Source organism: Gobius niger (genome assembly GCF_951799975.1).
Source record: "Gobius niger genome assembly, chromosome: 12".
Lineage (NCBI taxonomy): Eukaryota > Metazoa > Chordata > Actinopteri > Gobiiformes > Gobiidae > Gobius > Gobius niger.
This window is the reverse complement of record NC_136863.1, coordinates 318113-344592: the sequence shown is the minus strand read 5'-3', so window position 1 is coordinate 344592 and position 26480 is coordinate 318113. Positions and strand designations below refer to the sequence as shown.

At 49.4% G+C, this 26480-nt stretch overlaps 2 protein-coding genes across 2 annotated transcripts; both read right to left on the bottom strand.

Moving 5' to 3' along the window:
• Positions 1-1709: 1709 nt before the first annotated feature.
• Positions 1710-2657, bottom strand: LOC306971957 (hydroxycarboxylic acid receptor 2-like; the record flags this gene model as incomplete). The annotated part of the gene is made up of 1 exon (XM_079568400.1): positions 1710-2657. The coding sequence occupies one exon, from the start codon at positions 2655-2657 to the stop codon at positions 1710-1712; it is 948 nt and encodes a 315-aa protein (XP_079424526.1).
• Positions 2658-12402: 9745 nt separating this feature from the next.
• Positions 12403-26212, bottom strand: inaa (internexin neuronal intermediate filament protein, alpha a). Its single transcript, XM_079567527.1, has 6 exons — positions 25937-26212; positions 20399-20626; positions 18167-18376; positions 17411-17731; positions 13287-13411; positions 12403-12606 (listed from the first exon to the last, which is right to left on the bottom strand). The coding sequence occupies exons 1-6, from the start codon at positions 26198-26200 to the stop codon at positions 12408-12410; spliced, it is 1347 nt and encodes a 448-aa protein (XP_079423653.1). The 5' UTR covers positions 26201-26212; the 3' UTR covers positions 12403-12407.
• Between the last annotated feature and the right edge of the window lie 268 nt (positions 26213-26480).

The window sequence follows — 26480 nt, the reverse complement described above, 5'->3', positions numbered from 1 at the left end:
AGGGTTCCTCGCCGCTCGTCATGGACGTTCTGCACAGGCGACATCTTTCCTAAACGTCCCATGGGGCTTCACGAGCTCACGCTTTCTGGAACTGTCCGAACCTAACAGCTGACTGCAGTAACATGTTTAAATTACTGGTGTTTGTGACACAGTTACACCCTGACCCTGTGCCTGCACTTTTTGGAGAAGTAACGGTTCTTGTTCACAAGCAGAAAACTATTATTACATTTATTTCAGCGCTCCCCAGAAGGAGGAAGTATATCTGCTAAATTGGAATACACATAAATGCTACAACCCATATTAATCTGTTAAAGGAACAGGCCACCGTTCTTCCATACTGAGATATGTTCTTACCTGAGCTGTGACGAGTTCTTTAGGACCTGTCTGATCTTCAGTCACGTAAACACAGCGCAGACGGCGTTAGCATTTAGCCTCTCCCTCTCTCCTCTATAGCTCCAAAACAGGTCAAGATAGAAGCTACCAAGCTCTTCCACGTTTACCAGGAGTCATTTGGCATCCGCGCAGTAATCTTCACTTTACTGCGCAGATGCCAAACTACTCCTGGTATTATTACTCCTTACAATATAGTTCCCCCTTTTATCCGCTTAGAAAATCCACATTGTTTAATTGTGTGTAATTATGCTTTGTAGTGGAACACTTCACGTAACCATATTTAAATAGGGAAAACGTGGAAGAGCTTGGTAGCTTCTATCTTGACCTGTTTTGGAGCTATAGAGGAGAGAGGGAGAGGCTAAATGCTAACGCCGTCTGCGCTGTGTTTACGTGACTGAAGGTCAGACAGGTCCTAAAGAACTCGTCACAGCTCAGGTAAGAACATATCTCAGTGTGGAGAAACGCCGGCCTGTTCCTTTAAATGATGTAATGAAGCACCGACGATTGGGAGCTGGGGCACTTCAACAAACAGACAAATGTGTGAGGACTGAATGCATGTCCTGACAGCGTATTGAAATCTAGATCGGGTAAAGACAAGTATATCAGAGATGTTGTGTCCCCGTTGATCTGGTGTTTCAGATTCCACCATCTCACCATCTCGATACACACGACACCGTCTCCAAACAGGGTCCAGAGGAAACAGGGCCGACTGGCTCTGGCAGTTTCCGTCCCGTCTCCTCTGGTTTTGGTAAAGTCGTGCTCCTGGAGCCACGACATGGCCTGGTGTCGTGTCCTCAACAGACGTGTTTAAAAAGTCGTTCAGGGTCGATGGCTTTACCAAAGGTCGAGGGATTCCTCTGTCGTATCATAGAATCAGCAGACGCCATTTTGGAGGCTCAGGCACTCCCTCCCCAACAGGTCAAGCAGGTCAGAGTTTCTAGCGAACACTGTCCCGCTGACGTCTTGGAACAGGGGATGAACTTAGGCTTGTTTGCAGAACCAGGCCACAGCCACACATTGGTGGAGATTCCTTTGCTCTGGAGTATCAGGAGCATCAGGAGCATCAGGAGCGACAGCAGCAGACACAGTAACGCTATCCACATATTCATTGAGATGAACTAAATGCAAAACAACTCTTTTGTCCACCTCCTCTGGGTTTGACCTCAAATGGGACATGTCCACAGTTAGAGCACAGGACATCAGCCTCCAGCAAGGACCAGGATGGAGCCAGAGGTGCATGTGTGAGCAGTTCTTCAAACCTGCCTCTGCCCGGCTATCGAGAACCCTGTGAACAGAGTGCGTCATGGGCATCGTTTCTACTGGACGTTTGCCGATCTCCTGAACACGCTCCTGAACACGCTCCTGAACACGCCTCTGAGCGCCGCCCTGAACATGGAGCTGTTGATGGTGTAGATGAGCGGGTCCAACGCGCTGTTGAGGTACGAGAAGCCGATGCTCGCCATGAAGGCCTGCGACATCCTGAGGTCGTCGCAGTTGTCCGGGTCTAACTTCTTCAGGGCCAGCCCGCCCAGCCCGGTCACGATGGCGGGCAGGAAGCAGACGGTGAACACCAGGTTGATCACGGCCACGGCGCGGACGGCCTTCTTAAACTTCCTCTGCTGCACCTGCTGCTCCTGTCGCTTCAGGAACCAGACGATCCTCGCCGAGCAGAAGAGCAGCAGCGCCCACGGCAGCAGGAACTCGGCGATGTAGGCGGCGTAGTGCAGCACGATGGCCGGCGGCGGGCTCCGGTACGAGCTGAAGCTGCGGCACAGGGAGCGGTTCTGATGGCGGTGCAGCAGGTCGGTGGCGAGCAGCGGGATCCGCAGGACGGCGCTCGCGGCCCAGATGAAGAGCGAGAGCCAGACGGCGCCGCGTGAGGACATGGCGCTGACGCGGGACAGCGGGTGCAGGACTTTGAAGTAACGGTTCAGAGCCACCACGGTCATGAAGCCGATGCTGGCCGAGCGGTTCATGGCCAGCATGAAGAGGTTGGTCCTGCAGAACGCCTCGCCGTGAGCCCAGTCGTCCCCGCGGAGGTGCGTGTCGATGCGGAACGGGACGCACGCCAGCAGCAGGAAGTCGGCCAGCATCAGGTTAAAGAGGAAGACGGCGTGTGTCTTCCAGGACTTCATACGGAAACAGAAGATCCACAAGGCCAGGAGGTTCCCGGGAAGTCCCACCACCACCTCGGGGATCATCAGCAGGAACAGGAGGGAGGTGCGGGGCTCGGAGGGGGACGGGCAGTGGGAGGCGCTGGACATTTTGAGACGAGCGGTGAGTCTGCAGATGAAGCACAAGGGGAAGTTTATTCATAAAGAACATTCACAAGAGCAATAATCATTTAAACGTTAGAGAGTTGAACACCAGCACAAACATGACGAGGGTTTTCTGCCAAGTCTGCGTCAGAACGGCTGGATTACACTCAACAGATGTTAAACTCTGTCCGACTGGAGCAGCAGTTCTTCCACACCAAAGGATTTAAGATGATTAAAGAACGGCCGACAGTTATTGACAGATAGTTCTCAGCTCAAATGCAAGAACATGACGATGCCACGTACCCGCCTCTTAAAGGAACCACACCTCAAACACAGGTACCACCTCTTAAAGGGGGGGTATTATGTTAAATGGACTTTTTCAAGCTTTCCATCCTGTTATTCTGTCACTTCCTCATTAAAAACATGGCTGAAGTGGTGCCTTGGCACATTCACATATTTCTGAGTAATCTGTAAAAACTCTGACGGCGGCCATTTTGAGTAATCTGTATAAACTCTGACGGCGGCCATTTTGAGTAATCTGTATAAACTCTGACGGCGGCCATTTTGAGTAATCTGTATAAACTCTGACGGCGGCCATTTTGAGTAATCTGTAAAAACTCTGATGGCGGCCATTTTAGGGATAGGTTTGCCTGAGTCCTCCTAGGAACGCCCCCACCTCCTGGAGACGCCCCCGAGCTTTGGTCACCAGCCGAGTAACCAACCACTGCTCCTCAGCAGAACCCCCTCCCCACTGATGCCACAGACAGCGTGTGGAGGGGGCGTGTCTAAAGGCTCAGAGGTTCTTAAAGAGACAGAGGCCGATTTCAAGACATTCACTACAGCCATTTTGAGAGAGACATTTTATACAAGGCAGTTATTCTAATTTACTGCATTTACAGACCAACAGAAGGTTTGTCATCATTGTAGTGAGATATAGACTGGTGCTATGGGACTGACAACAGCAGAACACCCCCTCTTTAAAGCAGAACACCCCCTCTTTAAAGCAGAACACCCCCTCTTTAAAGCAGAACACGCCTTCTTTAAAGCAGAACACCCCCTCTTTAAAGCAGAACACCCCCTCTTTAAAGCAGAACACCCCCTCTTTAAAGCAGAACACCCCCTCTTTAAAGCAGAACACCCCCTCTTTAAAGCAGAACACCCCCTCTTTAAAGCAGAACACCCCCTCTTTAAAGCAGAACACCCCCTCTTTAAAGCAGAACACCCCCTCTTTAAAGCAGAACACGCCCTCTTTAAAGCAGAACACCCCCTCTTTAAAGCAGAACACCCCCTCTTTAAAGCAGAACACCCCCTCTTTAAAGCAGAACACCCCCTCTTTAAAGCAGAACACCCCCTCTTTAAAGCAGAACACCCCCTCTTTAAAGCAGAACACCCCCTCTTTAAAGCAGAACACCCCCTCTTTAAAGCAGAACACCCCCTCTTTAAAGCAGAACACGCCCTCTTTAAAGCAGAACACCCCCTCTTTAAAGCAGAACACCCCCTCTTTAAAGCAGAACACCCCCTCTTTAAAGCAGAACACCCCCTCTTTAAAGCAGAACACCCCGGTCGCATCAGTCTGCAAAAAATAGCTATTTCAAGAACTTTGCAAGCATGGATGAAGGAAGAGGAGGAGGAAGAGGAGGAGGAAGAGGAGGAGGAAGAGGAGGAGGAAGAGGAGGAGGAAGAGTACAAGGTTAAAGTGCAACTAAACAGGCGTGGCAGAGCCTTTCCCCACCCACAAACAGAAGTCAAAAAGTGCTGAGAAAGGGGTGGTCTCGGAGGCTTTGGGGAGACGAGGGGGGTGAGTGTGTGGGCGGGGTCTGCTCTGTTGACAGTCTCAGGCCACGCCCCTCGATCTGACAGGACAGACAGACGCTGTTACCGCTGTCACGTACATTCTCATGACTTGTGATTGCTTGATGTAGCAACTAGTGATGCGCGGGTCAGGGTTTTGTTCAACCCGCGGGTCCCGCATTTGGAGCAGGTTCTAACCCGACCCAGCCCGCCCCGCAACGTTGTTCTATTTTTACAACCCGCCCCGCACCCGCACCCGCAACCATTAAATATTACGCGTTACAAATATGATCGTATGAACAGCACCGGCGTGTCATCGCGCTCTCTCTCTCTCCCTCCGAAGAGCGCTGGGCAAGAGGGAGAGAGGAAGAGCAGAGGTCGGCCTAACGCCAAGTCACACACAGTCGCACATACGGTGGAAAACAGGACACGTTAGCTCCACAAAAGCGTTCTCTGGATCACAAGCTGCAAAACGCTGCTTGTTTTATGAAAATCCGACGTATATTTACGCCAAAAACCTGCTGTAAAGACGACGGTGGAACCGCAACCCGCACATCACTACCATTGACAGTGGATCAATACTAGCAACTGTCCTACGAAAAAAAAAAACATCGCTGCCGCTAGACGACTCGCTCGCTGTCAGTGACTGCGAACAGAGAGAGAGCATCGCACAGTAGCTTTTCTAAGGGATTTATTCCTCTACACCAGCTCAGCCCAAGTGTGAGCATCGCAGGGGCGCCATCTACTGGTTGGACTCATGAGCTCAGGCGGTGTGTGCGCGACGCGTGTCCTGGTTACTACGTGACGGAGGCGGAGGCGTGTGTGGGCGGGGCCACAGAGGCGTGTGTGGGCGGGGCCACAGAGGCGTGTGTGGGCGGGGCCACAGAGGCACAGAGGCAGAACCACGGGCAGAACTGATGACGTTTTGTGGACGCCGTGGACACACTCTCCTCCAACCGCAAAATAGCAAATGTAGTTGCTGCGTGAAACCAGTAGAGGCGCTAACCCTGCGGTTTTAGACGCTAAAGTGAGATTTTGAACAAGTTTGCACCAAATGTCAACATATTGACTGGGACATGTAGCGAACTCTATTCAACAACCATTTAGACCGTTTATCAGCAAAAAAAATGGATTGGTGTTTAGTTACTCTTTAAGGTCGAAGAGGCCGTGCACAGAGTGATGAATGAGTGTCACGTCTGCATTGCTTTTCTTTGATTTGACACTCGTAATGTTGAAGGCTATATTTTAGAATATAGAATTATAAAATGGTGAGAAGTTGCTTTTGCTCATTTCATTCCAATATTTGTCACTTGTTTAGAAAATGCAGCTCAAATGAACTGTTTCTAAAGTGACCAAACCCGAGTTCCTCAAACAGAGAGACAGAGATGAGGAAAGAGCCGCTTCGACCCAGTTTGAGGAACTCAGGTTTGCTCACTTTGGAAACAGCTGGCATGGCATGGTGTCACGGTTAGAAGTAAACATTAAAAAGAAATGGCCCTAAATGCAGACTGCAACTAAATAGATTTAATATGAGCTAAAATCAAGAAACAAGAAACTGACGACAAACAAAAATGAAGCAGGAGCAACTGAAAACCAAACTCACAAACTCGGACATGAAGACAATGAACTGACAAAGGGAAACACTGGGATAGAAATACATGAGGGCGGGGCACAGGTGAGACACATGAGGGCGGGGCACAGGTGACACACATGAGGGCGGGGCACAGGTGAAACACATGAGGGCGGGGCACAGGTGAGACACATGAGGGCGGGGCACAGGTGAGACACATGAGGGCGGGGCACAGGTGAGACACATGAGGGCGGGGCACAGGTGAGACACATGAGGAAACGGGGCACAGGTGAGACACATCAGGGCGGAGCACAGGTGAGACACATGAGGGCGGGGCACAGGTGAGGCACATGAGGGCGGGGCACAGGTGAGACACATGAGGGCGGGGCACAGGTGAGACACATGAGGGCGGGGCACAGGTGAGACACATGAGGGCGGGGCACAGGTGAGACACATGAGGGCGGGGCACAGGTGAGACACATGAGGGCGGGGCACAGGTGAGACACATGAGGGCGGGGCACAGGTGAGACACATCAGGGGGAGACACAGGTGAGACACATCAGGGCGGGGCACAGGTGAGACACATGAGGGCGGGGCACAGGTGAGACACATGAGGGCGGGGCACAGGTGAGACACATGAGGGCGGGGCACAGGTGAGACACATGAGGGCGGGGCACAGGTGAGACACATGAGGGCGGGGCACAGGTGAGACACATGAGGGCGGGGCACAGGTGAGACACATGAGGGCGGGGCACAGGTGAGACACATGAGGGCGGGGCACAGGTGAGACACATGAGGGCGGGGCACAGGTGAGACACATGAGGGCGGGGCACAGGTGAGACACATGAGGGCGGGGCACAGGTGAGACACATGAGGGCGGGGCACAGGTGAGACACATGAGGGCGGGGCATGCAATAACGAGAGGGACGTCAGACAGGAAATCACAACAGAGCAAAAAGACACGTCAAAATAAAACACCAAGGACATAATCACAAGAAAACAAACCAAAACAGGGCAACAGAAAGCAGACCATGACAGTACAGTGTGGTGTGGTGTGGTGAGGTGAGGTGTGGAGAGTGAAGGACTCACCTCTGCTCGTGAAGACGCTCCTCTGGGTTTGTGCTTCAGAGTCAGAGTTTCTCAACTTCAGCTGTGACTCTTCAGTAACAGAAACGTGACGAAAGAGGAAATGAGGACAGAGTCTGACGCCGGGCTCAGACCTAGAGCGGCGGAAGTGAGGAGAGCGGCGAGCTTCCATTCATTCCCTCTGCTGCCTGGCGACCGGAAAGAAGCGTCCGGAAATCCACAGGAGAGCGGCGAGATACGGGCGGCCGGAGCGGAGACTAGCGTTAAAAACAATTAACCGCTATGCAAATACAGAGCCATTTCCGGCGGCGGCTCCACCAACCACAGAACAAGCGCTGACAGACACCTGTGTGTGATTGGCTCATGCGCAAAAGCTGCGTCTCAAACCCTCACTCCTCCTCAACTCCTCAGGACCATGTGACTTCATTTACTCCTTTAAGAACAGGATGCCTCACATGTTGGTGCTTTGTACGGCAGCATCTCCGGGACAAACCTTCTCCTCGTGGAGTGTGTCGAGGTTCAGCTTATTGTCCAGAGTTTTTTAAAATTCCGTTTTGTCTTTGATCATACAGTCATTCATGTTAACAGTTCAGTCAGTGCAGCCTGGACATCAGGTTAAAGCAGCTCAGCTCATCCTCGTTCTGACGCCTCCTCACCTGCTCCTCATCCTCCCTGTGTTTAACAGAGACACAGAGTTGGAGGAATGAGAGCTTTTATCTGCTGCTCTTGGAACTGTGTCTCTGTCTTCCTGATGGGAGAGTTTCATATTCACCGTTCAGAAAATGGAAGGTGCTTCAGGTTTTCACATTGGAGACACTGACTCGAACCTGCTGGAAAAGACAAAAAACACTTCACCGGGGCTGGATTCACCTGTAAGTCTCTGAGTTTCTCCAAAAGCAGATGTGGGGTCAGGGTTACAGTATCAAAGGCTGAGCTGAAGTTTGGAGTCTATGTCTGTAAATGACCTCGCTAGTTAAGGCTGGGAGTAGGAATTTACCTTTACCTTTACCTATTCCAAGGAAACACCTTTGGAAACAGCTTTGGAAACAGCTTTGGAAACAGCTTTGGAAACAGCTTTGGAAACAGCTTTGGAAACACCTTTGGAATAGGTAAAGGTTGTGGATTTTTTCCACATTTCAGGCTCCGAACACTCGTCCACAGACATCTGGAAAACTGGGCTCCGCCTCCACGTTTCCTGGGCGCAGTTCTTGATTCTGCAGGGGGGGGGGACCCGTCAGTGACCAGGACATAACTAGTGTTGGGCAAGTTTAAAACGGTGATATATATAGTTACTTTTGGCAAATATAAACCAAAAACAGTCATAAAGTTTCTGAGATTTCCTTTTCCTTCTCTTTCCTCCGTCACAACTGCAGATCTGACTCAAACTTTTAAATGTTCTCATCCCTCCATCACACTCAGGCACGTTCTTCTGCTGTTGGACTTTTGTGAAGAAAAACTTCTACATTTTTTATGCTAATTGTGTGAAATGTTTCTCGGGCGTGTGTTTTGGATGGTCTGAAAAATACTCACGTTAAGGAAGCTTTATTTTTTGAAATAATGGATTGATATTTTTGAAAACTTTTTATTTTATTGTGAAGGTCTGACTCTCCTCTTGTCACATATATAAATAATATCACTTTTTATTTATTTGAACCCTTTCTTTGCAAACTTTCTATCGCAAAGTCACACATGTGTTATTGCCTTTTGACTCCATAGACCAACATTCTGAATGAATGAATGAATGAATGAATGAATAATCTTTATTCGGACCATAAACAAAACATAAAAACACAAACTCATACGAACTCAAAACACACCTGCCGTGATCGTGGCCGTCGGGAGCTCAGTTTCAGACGTGCAACTCAACACATTTACAGTTTAGTACAAACTATTTTGTTTTACCTTTTGCACATTTGAGATGAGGCTGTTCCGAAAAGGAGTGGGGGAAGTAAACACTTATTTAGTCCCACCCCTTTTAAGTACTGTCAGTCTCTTGTTCCATTTACTTTTTAGGCTTCTTTAACAGTAATCTGAGCTCTGTGATCTAAATCAAGTTGTGATACACAGTGTGAATACTACCAATCATCAACATCAGGTTTACAACAGCTGGACATGAAAAGTCAGAGATTTTCTCCCGATACTTAGAGAAAATCCATTCTTTGTGTTGATATTGAAACTGTCTGATATTTGGACATGGTCTGAGGTTTACGTGTCATTTATTCCATATTTTAGGACCACAAACGGACACACTTTTTCTGGATGTTCGGGCAGGTTTAAAGTGATCCAAGCCCTTTAAATGATATTTCCTTCTCTTTCAGAAATCACCTGCTGAGTTTTTAGAGGTCGTTGCTTAGTTTTAGGTTTGTACATTAACTGAGCAGTTTTAAAAGTGATCATGTCTTGGAGTTTTAGAATCTTGGCTTTAATAAACAGTGGATTGGTCTCGTTCACCAGCGTTATACATTGTTCTTATTGCTCTTTTTTGAAGGATGAATTCTAATCGCTCATTTTCAAAACACAAACGGATTAAAAATGTCATTTCAAACTTCTGCATGTTTTATATTTTTGTGAAGGTTTAGAAAATTCTGTCTCTGATATTGTTCATGTGGTTTTCCTCCTAATCCCACATACCTTGTTGTAACTGGAGACGCTCACCCTGTTTCAACCACTTTATGAATGATTTCAAGCTGTATTTCTCCTCATTAAGACTCATTAAGTACAGACAAATCCAAATACCTTTTATTTTAAACTTGACGTGCTCCAATGTTTGTATTTTTGTGCCTTACATCTCTGTACAAAGACGAGACAGTGAATCCCTTTAGAAGATGTTTAATGAACCTGTGAGTTCTGGACCTGAAACGTCTTCGAGCCGTTAAACCAAAACAACCAAAACAACCAACAAATGTGTCATGGTTGGAGGTGGTGTGAAGAAAGTAAAAACCCAAAATGCAGGACTGCAACAAAACTGGTGATGTTTAATGGACAAAAACCAAAATGACAAAAACCGGACATAACCAAAAACCGGGGCTGACAAAGACAAGACGCGACGAAGGACGAGGGAAACACAGGGGTGTGAATACAAGAGGAAACAGGGCACAGGTGAAACACATCAGGGCGGGGCCGGCAGGTAACGAGAGGAGTAAAGCAAAATCACAAGGACTGAACACATGTCAAAATAAAAACACAGGACTAGACCAAAGACAAAACAAACAAAAACAGATGAACAAAAGGTAAATCATGACAAAATGAGTCTGTTTAATCTGAGTGTCGATGTGTTCGGTCCAGGGACAGGATTAAAGCCACTTTGTTTCAGCTCAAATAAATCACTTATTTACATATTTTTCACAATTTGCTTTTTTACAAAATGAATTGTTATTTTTATCTCCGATTTTTCTCATTTTCCCAGTTTCTCCACTCATTCTTTATCACTAACATTTAAATATGGCTGGATTGTAGATCTGGGCCTGATTTTCCCTTTTCTCCTTTTTTTCTTATTTAAAAAAATAATTAATAAATAAATGACTCAGTTTTTCTAGATTTTTCCCACATTTCTTAACCTTGGAGGTGAACCTGTTATTGTAAATGTGCAGATCTTCCTCATGTTTCTTCTGTTTTCTGGTTCTCTCTGACAAATATTTTAGAATCAGTATTTAAACATTTTCACAGCCACATACAGGTTCACAAAACAGTGTTCAGGTGTTAGTCCTGAGCCGCCGCGACTGAGCCGTGCTGCCGCTGTGGCTCCACCTGCCCTGGAGGAAACCTGGCTGCCTTCAGTCTCCTCTGATGCTCTGAAACTCCGCCTCCTGGGTCGTCCCTGTTTCAGAGCGTGGTGTCCTGCACTGATCAGCTCCTCCTCCTTCCTCTTCCCCTGCGCAGCTCCCTCCACTCCACAGCAGTCTCTCTCCCTCTCCTGAAGAGCTGAGCAGTTCCTCTGTTTTAAAGGCATGTGTGGCTTTGCTGGTGGTCTTGCCTGGATACCTCCTCGGGCCTGACGGGGCCGACCCCTGGTCTAAGGGGTCGTCTGTGAGAGCTGGAGTGTTGACCTTTGACCTGCTACAAATAAACACCCTCTAAGTATCAGAACGAAGTGACTCTGTTACAAACTGCAAAAAGTGCCCGACTAAAAACAAGAAAAACATCTTAAAATAAGACGTTTTGTTTTGTTTTAAGGAAAAAATTCTGCCAATGGGGTCAGTGTTTTTGTCTTGCTCAGAATTCTTATTTCCAGAATATTTTTCTCATCATAAAACCAGAAAGAAACAGTAAATTTAAGCAAATAGAATTAATCTTAACTAGAATGAACTAGAATTCATCACAAATGTCCTCAGACAATGGAATATTTTAAGGAAAACATTCTTATTTAGTGAATAATTGTGGGTATTTTACTTAAATGTTGCTTGATTTAAGTAGTAGGAAAGTGTTGCCGCGCCCGGAGACCCGCCTCCATGATGTGGAGCCAGGCTGATGGTCAGAATCACCTGCTGGAGGATTCACCTATTGTACATGTTTTTAGTGGTAGACACGGGGAGAACATGCTCCACACAGAAAGGCCCCGTCCTGGTGGGAATCGAACCCGGGACCTTCGAGCTGTGAAGCTGAGGCTCTAACCGCTGTGCCACCGAGCCGCCCACTTTAAAGAATGGAATGTTTTATCTCTCTGTGAGAATCAGGTCTTACATTAAGAGTTGTTGATCTGAGTTTGTCTTAAAATAAGAACAAATATTCTTTGTCTAAAACTGAAGAAGATTCAAAAAGTTTTTCTTTCTTGTTACAAGAAAAATGATCATGTTTTTAGCAAATTTATCTGAACAAGAAATGGCTGGATTTTATTTCCTAAAACAAGATTTTTTTTCTCAAGAAAACTTTGCTCAGTGAGACATTATGACTTTTTAGGGAAAAAATAAGAAGTTATTTCTTAAAGTCAGACATTTTTCACTTGCTGAGAATCCACTTTTTGCAGTGCACACCAGGCGAGTTTTCCGGATCCTGGAACTAAAACTGACAAACACATAAAGACCCTGAATATGAAGAACCCGGGATCAAGAGCCGGGTTTGTTTCTGCTTTGATGAAACATCAGCTTTATGTTTGTACTTCAGTCTCTTTCAAAGATTAAACTGTAATGGTTATAATCCACATGTATCTAAACTGTTGTTCCTCTGGACTCTAAGGTCCTGGGACGCCCCCTTCAGGGCAGCAGGGGAACTGTATGGTCCTGGGGCGCCCCCTTCAGGGCAGCAGGGGGAACTCTAAGGTCCTGGGGCGCCCCCTTCAGGGCAGCAGGGGGACGTGCGTCTGCTCTCCGGGCTCAGGCGTGGGTAAGGATCTGCGTTTCCTCCTCCTCCTCGTAGACCTCCTTCGCGGCGTTGTCTTTGTCCCGTTTGGCGTCTCGGCGTCGAGCCTCGGCTCCTCCCCCTGAGGCGGGGGCGGAGCCTCGGGGCCCCGGGGCGAAGGCTCCGAAGGACAGTCCGGAGTTGAAGTGCGTCTCCTCTCCCTCCAGCAGCTTCCTTAAAGACACATCACAGGCGTCACGCGGGGCTGTCGTCACATGTGCGGGTCATATGTGCTCGGACACGGCTATTCACACGCTTTTGTAGCCATGATCAAAGTCATACAGAAGCGATCGGTCTAAACATAACATGCTAATGAACATGCTAATGAACATGCTAATGAACATGCTAATGAACATGCTAATGCACATGCTAATGGACATGCTAATGGACATGCTAATGGACATGCTAATGAACATGCTAATGCACATGCTAATGAACATGCTAATGCACATGCTAATGAACATGCTAATGCACATGCTAATGGACATGCTAATGAACATGCTAATGCACATGCTAATGGACATGCTAATGAACATGCTAATGCACATGCTAATGAACATGCTAATGGACATGCTAATGAACATGCTAATGGACATGCTAATGGACATGCTAATGAACATGCTAATGAACATGCTAATGCACATGCTAATGGACATGCTAATGGACATGCTAATGGACATGCTAATGAACATGCTAATGCACATGCTAATGAACATGCTAATGCACATGCTAATGGTCATGCTAATGAACATGCTAATGAACATGCTAATGACACGTTTACCCCGAAAACTAAACATTCAACTAAACACAGTCCAGTCGAGACCCCCTCTCCCTCCTGTAATGCACGTTCAGACCTGTAGGCGGCGATCTCGATGTCCAGAGCCATCTTCACGTTGAGCAGGTCCTGGTACTCCCTCAGGTGTTGGGCCATCTCCCCCTTCAGGTCCCTCAGCTCCGCGTCCAGGTGAGTGATGGTGTCCTGGAACAACACGTCATGAAGTCAGATCCTGGAACAAACTCCTCCCCCTGTCCTCCAGCTCCTCCCCCTGTCCTCCAGCTCCTCCCTCTCTCCTCCAGCTCCTCCCTCTGTCCTCCAGCTCCTCCCCCTGTCCTCCAGCTCCTCCCCCTGTCCTGCAGCTCCTCCCTCTCTCCTCCAGCTCCTCCCCCTGTCCTCCAGCTCCTCCCCCTGTCCTGCAGCTCCTCCCTCTCTCCTCCAGCTCCTCCCCCTGTCCTGCAGCTCCTCCCTCTCTCCTCCAGCTCCTCCCCCTGTCCTCCAGCTCCTCCCCCTGTCCTGCAGCTCCTCCCCCTGTCCTCCAGCTCCTCCCTCTCTCCTGCAGCTCCTCCCTCTCTCCTCCAGCTCCTCCCTCTCTCCTCCAGCTCCTCCCCCTGTCCTCCAGCTCCTCCCCCTGTCCTCCAGCTCCTCCCTCTCTCCTCCAGCTCCTCCCTCTCTCCTCCAGCTCCTCCCTCTCTCCTCCAGCTCCTCCCTCTCTCCTCCAGCTCCTCCCTCTCTCCTCCAGCTCCTCCCCCTGTCCTCCAGCTCCTCCCTCTGTCCTCCAGCTCCTCCCTCTCTCCTCCAGCTCCTCCCCCTGTCCTCCAGCTCCTCCCTCTCTCCTCCAGCTCCTCCCCCTGTCCTCCAGCTCCTCCCCCTGTCCTCCAGCTCCTCCCCCTGTCCTCCAGCTCCTCCCCCTGTCCTCCAGCTCCTCCCCCTGTCCTCCAGCTCCTCCCTCTCTCCTCCAGCTCCTCCCCCTGTCCTCCAGCTCCTCCCCCTGTCCTCCAGCTCCTCCCTCTGTCCTCCAGCTCCTCCCCCTGTCCTCCAGCTCCTCCCTCTGTCCTCCAGCTCCTCCCCCTGTCCACCAGCTCCTCCCCCTGTCCTCCTCCCCCTGTCCTCCAGCTCCTCCCCATGTCCTCCAGCTCCTCCCTCTGTCCTCCAGCTCCTCCCTCTCTCCTCCAGCTCCTCCCCCTGTCCTCCAGCTCCTCCCTCTCTCCTCCAGCTCCTCCCCCTGTCCTCCAGCTCCTCCCCCTGTCCTCCAGCTCCTCCCCCTGTCCTCCAGCTCCTCCCCCTGTCCTCCAGCTCCTCCCCCTGTCCTCCAGCTCCTCCCTCTCTCCTCCAGCTCCTCCCCCTGTCCTCCAGCTCCTCCCCCTGTCCTCCAGCTCCTCCCTCTGTCCTCCAGCTCCTCCCCCTGTCCTCCAGCTCCTCCCTCTGTCCTCCAGCTCCTCCCCCTGTCCACCAGCTCCTCCCCCTGTCCTCCTCCCCCTGTCCTCCAGCTCCTCCCCCTGTCCTCCAGCTCCTCCCCATGTCCTCCAGCTCCTCCCTCTCTCCTCCAGCTCCTCCAGCTCCTCCCTCTCTCCTCCAGCTCCTCCCTCTCTCCTCCAGCTCCTCCAGCTCCTCCCCCTGTCCTCAGGCTCCTCCCCCCTCCTCAGGCTCCTCCCCCTCTCCTGTTGCGTGCCGCGCTGAGCGTCTCCTGCTCTGATCCGTTTAGAGTCAAAGTTAATCTGACGGATCTGTTTCTTTGGCGCTCGCAGCTCGTTACGCTCGGCCTTGACCTTTGACCTGATCGTCTGTGCTGGCGATGAGTCTGTGAGCGTCTGTTTTCTTTTAAAAGTAATGAGATCTTTTCATGACATGTTTCACTTTATTCTAAAAACCTACGGAGTCACATTTCAATAATAAATATTCAGTTGTTTTCACCTCAAACCGTGCGAGTAAATGATTAGACTAATAAACTTCTGTAAATGGTATTTTCAGGGAAACACATTAAAAATAAAACATTATGGCATCATTTATATTAAATCTTTAAAATAAGCCTCATATTAACAGTTTTAAAGTTTTTGAGAAAACTCAAAAACTTTTGTCAAACAATTTGTAATGTTCAAATGTCAGGGCGGCACCACCGTGAGAACAGGGCTTTTATTTTGAAATAAAGAAACAGCAAACAGGAAGTGACATCACCCAGAAGAACAAGTCTTTATGAGTGAAAAGGTTTGAAAATGTATTTCAAGAATTGAAAAAATATCTTTTTTCTGACTCAAAGGTAAAATGTCACAGTTTTGGTGTCAGGTGGTTCGACCGATGTAAATATTAAAAGTATTTAATTAGTTTAAAGGTAAATGTTGAGCCATGCTAACACATGCTAAAGCTAATGTCAGGTGGTCAAATTACCATCTGATAAATATAGAGACACTGATCCAACACTGGAATAAGGATCAGAGCCAATACTAGAAAAAAGATCAGATATTGGTGTAAAATATCCGATACTGAACCGATCCCTGTTTGTTTTGCCCTTTGCTGTTGTATTTGTAATGGTCACTATATAGTGACTATATAGTGCAGGCCTATGTAGTGAATGAGGGGTTAGGGAATAGTGTGGACGTTCGGATACAGCCTCTAACTCCGCCCTCGTCCTCTGACTCCGCCCTCGTCCCCTGACTCCGCCCCTGACTCCGCCCCTGACTCCGCCCCTGACTCCGCCTCTGACTCCGCCCCCTGACCCCTGACTCCGCCCCTGACTCCGCCTCTGACTCCGCCCCTGACTCCGCCCCTGACTCCGCCCCTGACTCCGCCTCTGACTCCGCCCCCTGACCCCTGACTCCGCCCCTGACTCCGCCTCTGACTCCGCCCCTGACTCCGCCCCTGACTCCGCCTCTGACTCCGCCCCCTGACCCCTGACTCCGCCCCTGACTCCGCCTCTGACTCCGCCCCTGACTCCGCCCCTGACTCCGCCTCTGACTCCGCCCCTGACTCCGCCCCCTCCCTCTGACTCCGCCCCCTGACCCCTGACTCCGCCCCTGACTCCGCCCCTGACTCCGCCCCTGACTCCGCCCTCTGACTCCGCCCCTGACTCCGCCCCTGACCTGCAGCGCGGCGGTCTCGCTGGCGTGCGTCTCCTCCATGTCTCCGAGCGTCTTCTCCAGGCTCCCCCTGACTCCGCCCTCGTCCCCTGACTCCGCCCCCTCCCTCTGACTCCGCCCCCTCCCTCTGACTCCGCCCCTGACCCCTGACTCCGCCCTCTGACTCCGCCCTCTGACCCCTGACTCCGCCCCTGACTCCGCCCCTGACTCCGCCCTCTGACTCCGCCCCTGACTCCGCCCCTGACCTGCAGCGCGGCGGTCTCCCTGGCGTGCGTCTCCTCCATGTCTCCGAGCGTCTTCTCCAGGCTGACCCCGCCCCTGACTCCGCCCCTGACTCCGCCCCTGACCCCTGACTCCGCCCCTGACTCCGCCCCTGACTCCGCCCCTGACCTCTGACTCCGCCCCTGACCCCGCCCCTGACCTGCAGCGCGGCGGTCTCGCTGGCGTGCGTCTCCTCCATCTCTCCGAGCGTCTTCTCCAGGCTCCCCCTGACTCCGCCCCTGACTCCCTGACTCCCCCCCTGACCCCGCCCCTGACCTGCAGCGCGGCGGTCTCCCTGGCGTGCGTCTCCTCCATGTCTCCGAGCGTCTTCTCCAGGCTCCCTCTGACTCCGCCCCTGACTCCGCCCTCTGACTCCGCCCTCGTCCCCTGACTCCGCCCTGACTCCGCCCCTGACCTGCAGCGCGGCGGTCTCGCTGGCGTGCGTCTCCTCCATCTCCCCGAGCGTCTTCTCCAGGCTGACTCTGCCCCTGACCTCTGACTCCTCCCTCTGACTCCGCCCCTGACTCCGCCCTCTGACTCCCTGACTCCACCCCTGACTCCCCCCCTGACCCCTGACTCCGCCTCCGCCCCTGACCTGCAGCGCGGCGGTCTCGCTGGCGTGCGTCTCCTCCATGTCTCCGAGCGTCTTCTCCAGGCTCCCTCTGACTCTGCCCTGCCTCCGCCCCTGACTCCGCCCCTGACCCCGCCCCTGACCCCGCCCCTGACCTGCAGCGCGGCGGTCTCGCTGGCGTGCGTCTCCTCCATGTCTCCGAGCGTCTTCTCCAGGCTCCCCCTGACTCCGCCCCTGACTCCGCCCTCTGACTCCGCCCCCTGACTCCCTGACCCCGCCCCTGACTCCGCCCCTGACCTGCAGCGCGGCGGTCTCGCTGGCGTGCGTCTCCTCCATCTCCCCGAGCGTCTTCTCCAGGCTGTCGTTGGCGGCTCGCAGGCTCTGGATCTCGATCGTCCGGGTCTGCAGCGTCCTCCTGAAGTCTCCCAGCTCCTCGCGGCTCGCCCTCGCCGCCTCGCCGCTGCGACTCGCCTGCTCCGACAGACTCGCCAGCTTCGACCTGTACCAGTCCTCAGACGCCTGCAGGTTCTTCACCGCCATCGACTCGTACTGACCCCGGATCTCCTTCAGCGCCGAGGTCAGGTCCGGCCGGGTCAGCTCCAGCTCCGCGGGGGGGGCCTGGGTCAGAGAGAGAGACAGGGGGTCAGAGAGAGAGAGACAGGGGGGTCAGAGAGAGAGACAGGGGGTCAAAGAGAGAGAGACAGGAGATGCCTGGGTCAGAGGGAGAGACAGGGGGTCAGAGAGAGAGAGAGGAGACGCCTGGGTTCAGAAGAGGAGCAGAAGATTCTCTGGATAAGTGGATCTCCTGTGAGAGGACTGCACCTCCTCAGCTCCCCCTGGTGGACCTCCTCACCTGCTGCGCCTCCATGAAGCCGCTCAGCTCCCCCTGGTGGACCTCCTCACCTGCTGCACCTCCATGAAGCCGCTCAGCTCCCCCTGGTGGACCTCCTCACCTGCTGCGCCTCCATGAGCTCCTCCTGGTGGACCTCCTCACCTGCTGCGCCTCCATGAAGCCGCTCAGCTCCTCCAGCTCCTCCTGGTGGACCTCCTCACCTGCTGCGCCTCCATGAAGCCGCTCAGCTCCTCCAGCTCCTCCTGGTGGACCTTCTTCATGAAGCAGATCTCCTGGCTCAGGGCGTCCAGGCGTCTCTCCAGGTCCATCCTCACGGCCGTCGCTTCGTCCACGTCCTTGGAGAAGTTCTTCAGCGCGAGCTCCGCCTCCGCCCTCAGAGCTGACTCCTCCCCCAGCTTCTGCACCAGACGCTGGAACCAGAACTTTGCTTTATTTAAACAGAAAACCTCCTGTCTCTCACCTGTGGCTCCGCCTCCTGTCTCTCACCTGTGGCTCCGCCTCCTGTCTCTCACCTGTAGCTCCGCCTCCTGTCTCTCACCTGTAGCCCCGCCCCTGTCTCTCACCTGTAGCTCCGCCTCTCACCTGTGGCTCCGCCTCCTGTCTCTCACCTATAGCCCCGCCTCTGTCTCTCACCTGTAGCTCCGCCTCCTGTCTCTCACCTGTAGCTCCGCCTCCTGTCTCTCACCTGTAGCTCCGCCTCCTGTCTCCCACCTATAGCTCCGCCTCTCACCTGTGGCTCCGCCTCCTGTCTCTCACCTGCAGCTCCGCCTCCTGTCTCTCCCCTGTAGCTCCGCCTCCTGTCTCTCCCCTGTAGCTCCGCCTCCTGTCTCTCACCTGTAGCCCCGCCTCCTGTCTCTCACCTGTGGCTCCGCCTCCTGTCTCTCACCTATAGCTCCGCCTCTCACCTGCAGCTCCGCCTCCTGTCTCTCACCTGTAGCTCCGCCTCCTGTCTCTCACCTGCAGCTCCGCCTCCTGTCTCTCACCTGTGGCTCCGCCTCCTGTCTCTCGCCTGTAGCTCCGCCTCCTGTCTCTCACCTGTAGCTCCGCCTCCTGTCTCTCACCTGCAGCTCCGCCTCCTGTCTCTCACCTGTAGCTCCGCCTCCTGTCTCTCGCCTGTAGCTCCGCCTCCTGTCTCTCACCTGCAGCTCCGCCTCCTGTCTCTCACCTATAGCTCCGCCTCCTGTCTCTCACCTATCGCTCCGCCTCCTGTCTCTCACCTGTAGCTCCGCCTCCTGTCTCTCACCTATAGCTCCGCCTCCTGTCTCTCACCTGTAGCTCCGCCTCTTGTCTCTCACCAGTGGCTCCGCCTCTCACCTGTAGCCCCGCCTCTGTCTCTCACCTGTAGCCCCGCCTCCTGTCTCTCACCTATAGCTCCGCCTCTCACCTGTAGCTCCGCCTCCTGTCTCTCACCTGCAGCTCCGCCTCCTGTCTCCCACCTGTGACTCCGCCTCTCACCTGTAGCCCCGCCTCCTGTCTCTCACCTATAGCTCCACCTCCTGTCTCTCACCTGTAGCCCCGCCTCCTGTCTCTCACCTGTAGCCCCGCCTCCTGTCTCTCACCTGTAGCCCCGCCTCCTGTCTCTCACCTGTAGCTCCGCCTCTCACCTGTATCTCCGCCTCCTGTCTCTCACCTATAGCTCCGTCTCTCACCTATAGCTCCGCCTCTCACCTGTAGCTCCGCCTCTCACCTGTATCTCCGCCTCCTGTCTCTCACCTATAGCTCCGTCTCTCACCTATAGCTCCGCCTCTCACCTGTAGCTCCGCCTCTCACCTGTAGCTCCGCCTCCTGTCTCTCACCTGTAGCTCCGCCTCCTGTCTCTCACCTGTAGCTCCGCCTCCTGTCTCTCACCTGTAGCTCCGCCTCCTGTCTCTCACCTGTAGCTCCGCCTCCTGTCTCTCACCTGTAGCCCCGCCTCCTGTCTCTCACCTGTAGCTCCGCCTCCTGTCTCTCACCTGTAGCCCCGCCCCTGTCTCTCACCTGTAGCTCCGCCTCTCACCTGTGGCTCCGCCTCCTGTCTCTCACCTATAGCCCCGCCTCTGTCTCTCACCTGTAGCTCCGCCTCCTGTCTCTCACCTATAGCTCCGCCTCTCACCTATAGCTCCGCCTCTCACCTGTAGCTCCGCCTCCTGTCTCTCACCTATAGCTCCGCCTCTCACCTATAGCTCCGCCTCCTGTCTCTCACCTGTAGCTCCGCCTCTCACCTGTAGCTCCGCCTCTCACCTGTAGCTCCGCCTCCTGTCTCTCACCTATAGCTCCGCCTCTCACCTGTAGCTCCGCCTCCTGTCTCTCACCTATAGCTCCGCCTCTCACCTGTAGCTCCGCCTCTCACCTTTACCTCCTGTCTCTCACCTGTAGCTCCGCCTCCTGTCTCTCACCTATAGCTCCGCCTCTCACCTATAGCTCCGCCTCTCACCTGTGGCTCCGCCTCTCACCTGTAGCTCCGCCTCCTGGCTGCCGCGCTCCACCTCCAGGCGGCTGTTGTCTCGGCTGAGGGCGTCGATCTGGAGGCGGAGCTGCTGGATCTCGTCGCGGTAAACTCGCTCCACCCGTGACTCCGCCTGTTTCTGCCGCAGCGCCGTAAGCTCCGCCTCCAGGCCGCGGTTCGTCTGCTCCAGCGTCCGCACTTTATCGATGAAGGTGGCGAAGCGGTCGTTCAGGCCCTGGACGAGATCACGAGCGCGAGAGTGAGGACTCAGAATCATCACTTTAAGACTTTAGTTTTTCAGACTCAGAATCATCACTTTAAGACTTTAGTTTTTCAGACTCAGAAACTTGAATCATGACTTTAGTTTTTCAGTCTCAGAAACTTGACTTTAAGACTTTAGTTTTTCACACTCAGAATCATCACTTTAAGACTTTACTTTTTCAGACTCAGAAACTTGACTTCATGACTTTAGTTTTTCAGTCTCAGAAACTTCACTTTAAGACTTTAGTTTTTCAGACTCAGAAACTTGACTTCATGACTTTAGTTTTTCAGTCTCAGAAACTTGACTTTATGACTTTAGTTTTTCAGTCTCAGAAACTTGACTTTAAGGCTTTAGTTTTTCAGACTCAGAATCATCACTTTAAGACTTTAGTTTTTCAGACTCAGAAACTTGACTTTAGTTTTTCAGACTCAGAAACTTGACTTTAAGACTTTAGTTTTTCAGACTCAGAAACTTGACTTTAGTTTTTCAGACTCAGAAACTTGACTTTAAGACTTTAGTTTTTCAGACTCAGAAACTTGACTTTAGTTTTTCAGTCTCAGAAACTTGACTTCATGACTTTAGTTTTTCAGACTCAGAAACTTGACTTTAGTTTTTCAGACTCAGAAACTTGACTTTAAGACTTTAGTTTTTCAGACTCAGAAACTTGACTTTAAGACTTTAGTTTTTCAGACTCAGAAACTTGACTTTATGACTTTAGTTTTTCAGTCTCAGAAACTTGACTTTATGACTTTAGTTTTTCAGTCTCAGAAACTTGACTTCATGACTTTAGTTTTTCAGACTCAGAAACTTGACCTTAGTTTTTCAGTCTCAGAAACTTGACTTTATGACTTTAGTTTTTCAGACTCAGAAACTTGACTTCATGACTTTAGTTTTTCAGTCTCAGAAACTTGACTTTAAGACTTTAGTTTTTCAATCTCAGAAACTTGACTTCATGACTTTAGTTTTTCAGTCTCAGAAACTTGACTTTAGTTTTTCAGACTCAGAATCATCAATTTAAGACTTTAGTTTTTCAGACTCAGAAACTTGACTTTATGACTTTAGTTTTTCAGACTCAGAAACTTGACTTTATGACTTTAGTTTTTCAGTCTCAGAAACTTGACTTTATGACTTTAGTTTTTCAGTCTCAGAAACTTGACTTTAGTTTTTCAGTCTCAGAAACTTGACTTCATGACTTTAGTTTTTCAGTCTCAGAAACTTGACTTTAGTTTTTCAGACTCAGAATCATCAATTTAAGACTTTAGTTTTTCAGACTCAGAAACTTGACTTTAAGACTTTAGTTTTTCAGACTCAGAAACTTGACTTCATGACTTTAGTTTTTCAGTCTCAGAAACTTGACTTTAGTTTTTCAGACTCAGAAACTTGACTTTAGTTTTTCAAACTCAGAAACTTGACTTCATGACTTTAGTTTTTCAGACTCAGAAACTTGACTTTAAGACTTTAGTTTTTCAGACTCAGAAACTTGACTTCATGACTTTAGTTTTTCAGTCTCAGAAACTTGACTTTAAGACTTTAGTTTTTCAGTCTCAGAAACTTGACTTCATGACTTTAGTTTTTCAGACTCAGAAACTTGACTTCATGACTTTAGTTTTTCAGACTCAGAAACTTGACTTCATGACTTTAGTTTTTCAGAATCATCACTTTAAGACTTTAGTTTTTCAGACTCAGAAACTTGACTTTAAGACTTTAGTTTTTCAGACTCAGAAACTTGACTTTAAGACTTTAGTTTTTCAGTCTCAGAAACTTGACTTTAAGACTTTAGTTTTTCAGTCTCAGAAACTTGACTTCATGACTTTAGTTTTTCAGACTCAGAAACTTGACTTCATGACTTTAGTTTTTCAGACTCAGAAACTTCACTTTAAGACTTTAGTTTTTCAGACTCAGAAACTTGACTTCATGACTTTAGTTTTTCAGACTCAGAAACTTCACTTTAAGACTTTATTTTTTCAGACTCAGAAACTTCACTTTAGTTTTTCAGACTCAGAAACTTGACTTCATGACTTTAGTTTTTCAGACTCAGAAACTTGACTTCATGACTTTAGTTTTTCAGACTCAGAAACTTGACTTCATGACTTTAGTTTTTCAAACTCAGAAACTTGACTTCATGACTTTAGTTTTTCAGACTCAGAAACTTGACTTCATGACTTTAGTTTTTCAAACTCAGAAACTTGACTTCATGACTTTAGTTTTTCAAACTCAGAAACTTGACTTCATGACTTTAGTTTTTCAAACTCAGAAACTTGACTTTAAGACTTTAGTTTTTCAGACTCAGAAACTTGACTTCATGACTTTAGTTTTTCAGACTCAGAAACTTGACTTTAAGACTTTAGTTTTTCAGACTCAGAAACTTGACTTTAGTTTTTCAAACTCAGAAACTTGACTTCATGACTTTAGTTTTTCAGACTCAGAAACTTGACTTTAAGACTTTAGTTTTTCAGACTCAGAAACTTGACTTCATGACTTTAGTTTTTCAGACTCAGAAACTTGACTTTAAGACTTTAGTTTTTCAGACTCAGAAACTTGACTTCAAGACTTTAGTTTTTCAAACTCAGAAACTTGACTTCATGACTTTAGTTTTTCAGACTCAGAAACTTGACTTCAAGACTTTAGTTTTTCAAACTCAGAAACTTGACTTCATGACTTTAGTTTTTCAGACTCAGAAACTTGACTTTAAGACTTTAGTTTTTCAGACTCAGAAACTTGACTTCATGACTTTAGTTTTTCAAACTCAGAAACTTGACTTCATGACTTTAGTTTTTCAGACTCAGAAACTTGACTTCATGACTTTAGTTTTTCAGACTCAGAAACTTGACTTCATGACTTTAGTTTTTCAGTCTCAGAAACTTGACTTTTTTACTTTAGTTTTTCAGACTCAGAAACTTGACTTCATGACTTTAGTTTTTCAGACTCAGAAACTTGACTTCATGACTTTAGTTTTTCAGACTCAGAAACTTGACTTCATGACTTTAGTTTTTCAGACTCAGAAACTTGACTTTAAGACTTTAGTTTTTCAGACTCAGAAACTTGACTTTAGTTTTTCAAACTCAGAAACTTGACTTCATGACTTTAGTTTTTCAGACTCAGAAACTTGACTTTAAGACTTTAGTTTTTCAGACTCAGAAACTTGACTTCATGACTTTAGTTTTTCAGTCTCAGAAACTTGACTTTAAGACTTTAGTTTTTCAGTCTCAGAAACTTGACTTCATGACTTTAGTTTTTCAGACTCAGAAACTTGACTTCATGACTTTAGTTTTTCAGACTCAGAAACTTGACTTCATGACTTTAGTTTTTCAGAATCATCACTTTAAGACTTTAGTTTTTCAGACTCAGAAACTTGACTTTAAGACTTTAGTTTTTCAGACTCAGAAACTTGACTTTAAGACTTTAGTTTTTCAGTCTCAGAAACTTGACTTTAAGACTTTAGTTTTTCAGTCTCAGAAACTTGACTTCATGACTTTAGTTTTTCAGACTCAGAAACTTGACTTTAAGACTTTAGTTTTTCAGACTCAGAAACTTGACTTTAAGACTTTAGTTTTTCAGTCTCAGAAACTTGACTTCATGACTTTAGTTTTTCAGTCTCAGAAACTTGACTTCATGACTTTAGTTTTTCAGACTCAGAAACTTGACTTTAAGACTTTAGTTTTTCAGACTCAGAAACTTGACTTCATGACTTTAGTTTTTCAAACTCAGAAACTTGACTTCATGACTTTAGTTTTTCAGACTCAGAAACTTGACTTCATGACTTTAGTTTTTCAGACTCAGAAACTTGACTTCATGACTTTAGTTTTTCAGTCTCAGAAACTTGACTTTTTTACTTTAGTTTTTCAGACTCAGAAACTTGACTTCATGACTTTAGTTTTTCAGACTCAGAAACTTGACTTCATGACTTTAGTTTTTCAGACTCAGAAACTTGACTTCATGACTTTAGTTTTTCAGTCTCAGAAACTTGACTTCATGACTTTAGTTTTTCAGACTCAGAAACTTGACTTCATGACTTTAGTTTTTCAGACTCAGAAACTTGACTTTAAGACTTTAGTTTTTCAGACTCAGAAACTTGACTTTAAGACTTTAGTTTTTCAGTCTCAGAAACTTGACTTCATGACTTTAGTTTTTCAGTCTCAGAAACTTGACTTCATGACTTTAGTTTTTCAGACTCAGAAACTTGACTTTAAGACTTTAGTTTTTCAGACTCAGAAACTTGACTTCATGACTTTAGTTTTTCAAACTCAGAAACTTGACTTCATGACTTTAGTTTTTCAGACTCAGAAACTTGACTTCATGACTTTAGTTTTTCAGACTCAGAAACTTGACTTCATGACTTTAGTTTTTCAGTCTCAGAAACTTGACTTTTTTACTTTAGTTTTTCAGACTCAGAAACTTGACTTCATGACTTTAGTTTTTCAGACTCAGAAACTTGACTTCATGACTTTAGTTTTTCAGACTCAGAAACTTGACTTCATGACTTTAGTTTTTCAGTCTCAGAAACTTGACTTCATGACTTTAGTTTTTCAGACTCAGAAACTTGACTTCATGACTTTAGTTTGCTCTACAGGCTTCAGACTCAGAAAGGTGACCTCAGTCTCAGAAAGGTGACCTCAGTCTCAGAAAGGTGACCTCAGTCTCAGAAAGGTGACCTCAGTCTCAGAAAGGTGACCTCAGTCTCAGAAAGGTGACCTCAGTCTCAGAACGTTGACCTCAGTCTCAGAAAGGTGACCTCAGCCTCAGAAAGGTGACCTCAGCCTCAGAAAGGTGACCTCAGTCTCAGAACGTTGACCTCAGTCTCAGAAAGGTGACCTCAGCCTCAGAAAGGTGACCTCAGTCTCAGAGAGGTGACCTCAGTCTCAGAAAGGTGACCTCAGTCTCAGAAAGGTGACCTCAGTCTCAGAAACTTGACTTCATGACTTTAGTTTGCTCTACAGGCTTCAGTCAGACCTCAGTCTCAGAAAGGTGACCTCAGACTCAGAAAGGTGACCTCACTCTCAGAGAGGTGACCTCAGTCTCAGAGAGGTGACCTCAGTCTCAGAAAGGTGACCTCAGTCTCAGAAAGGTGACCTCAGTCTCAGAAAGGTGACCTCAGTCTCAGAACGTTGACCTCAGTCTCAGAAAGGTGACCTCAGCCTCAGAAAGGTGACCTCAGCCTCAGAAAGGTGACCTCAGTCTCAGAACGTTGACCTCAGTCTCAGAAAGGTGACCTCAGCCTCAGAAAGGTGACCTCAGCCTCAGAAAGGTGACCTCAGTCTCAGAACGTTGACCTCAGTCTCGTACCTGCAGCTGCTCCTTCTCGTTGGTCCTCATGACCTTCATCTCGCTGTTGACGGTGGAGCTGTGGCTCAGGTCCAGAGTGTCGGTCACAGGGCGGCCGCTCCTCCGGTACAGCCCCGTCACTGAGCTCAGGCTGCGGGAGGCGGAGGAGGCTCTGAGCCCCGAGGAGGAGGAGGAGGCTCTGAGCCCCGAGGCCACGGAGGAGGAGAACCGAGGGGAGTCACCGAACAGGCGCCGGTAAGACGAGGAGCGCTCCCCGAACGACATGCTGAGAGAGGAGGAGAGGAGACCGGAGAGAAGGAGACAAGAGGAGGAGAGAGGAGGAGAGGAGAGAGGAGAGAGGAAACCAGAGAAGGACTGGAGCCTGGAGAGTAGAGGAGAGAGGAGACCAGAGAGGAGAGCAGAGGAGGAGAGAGGAGAGCAGAGAGGAGACCAAAGAAGGAGACCAGAGGAGGAGAGAGGAGACCAGAGAGGAGACCAGAGGAGGAGACAGGAGACCAGAGAGAAGAGACCGGAGAGAAAACCCGAGGAGGACAGGAGCCTGGAG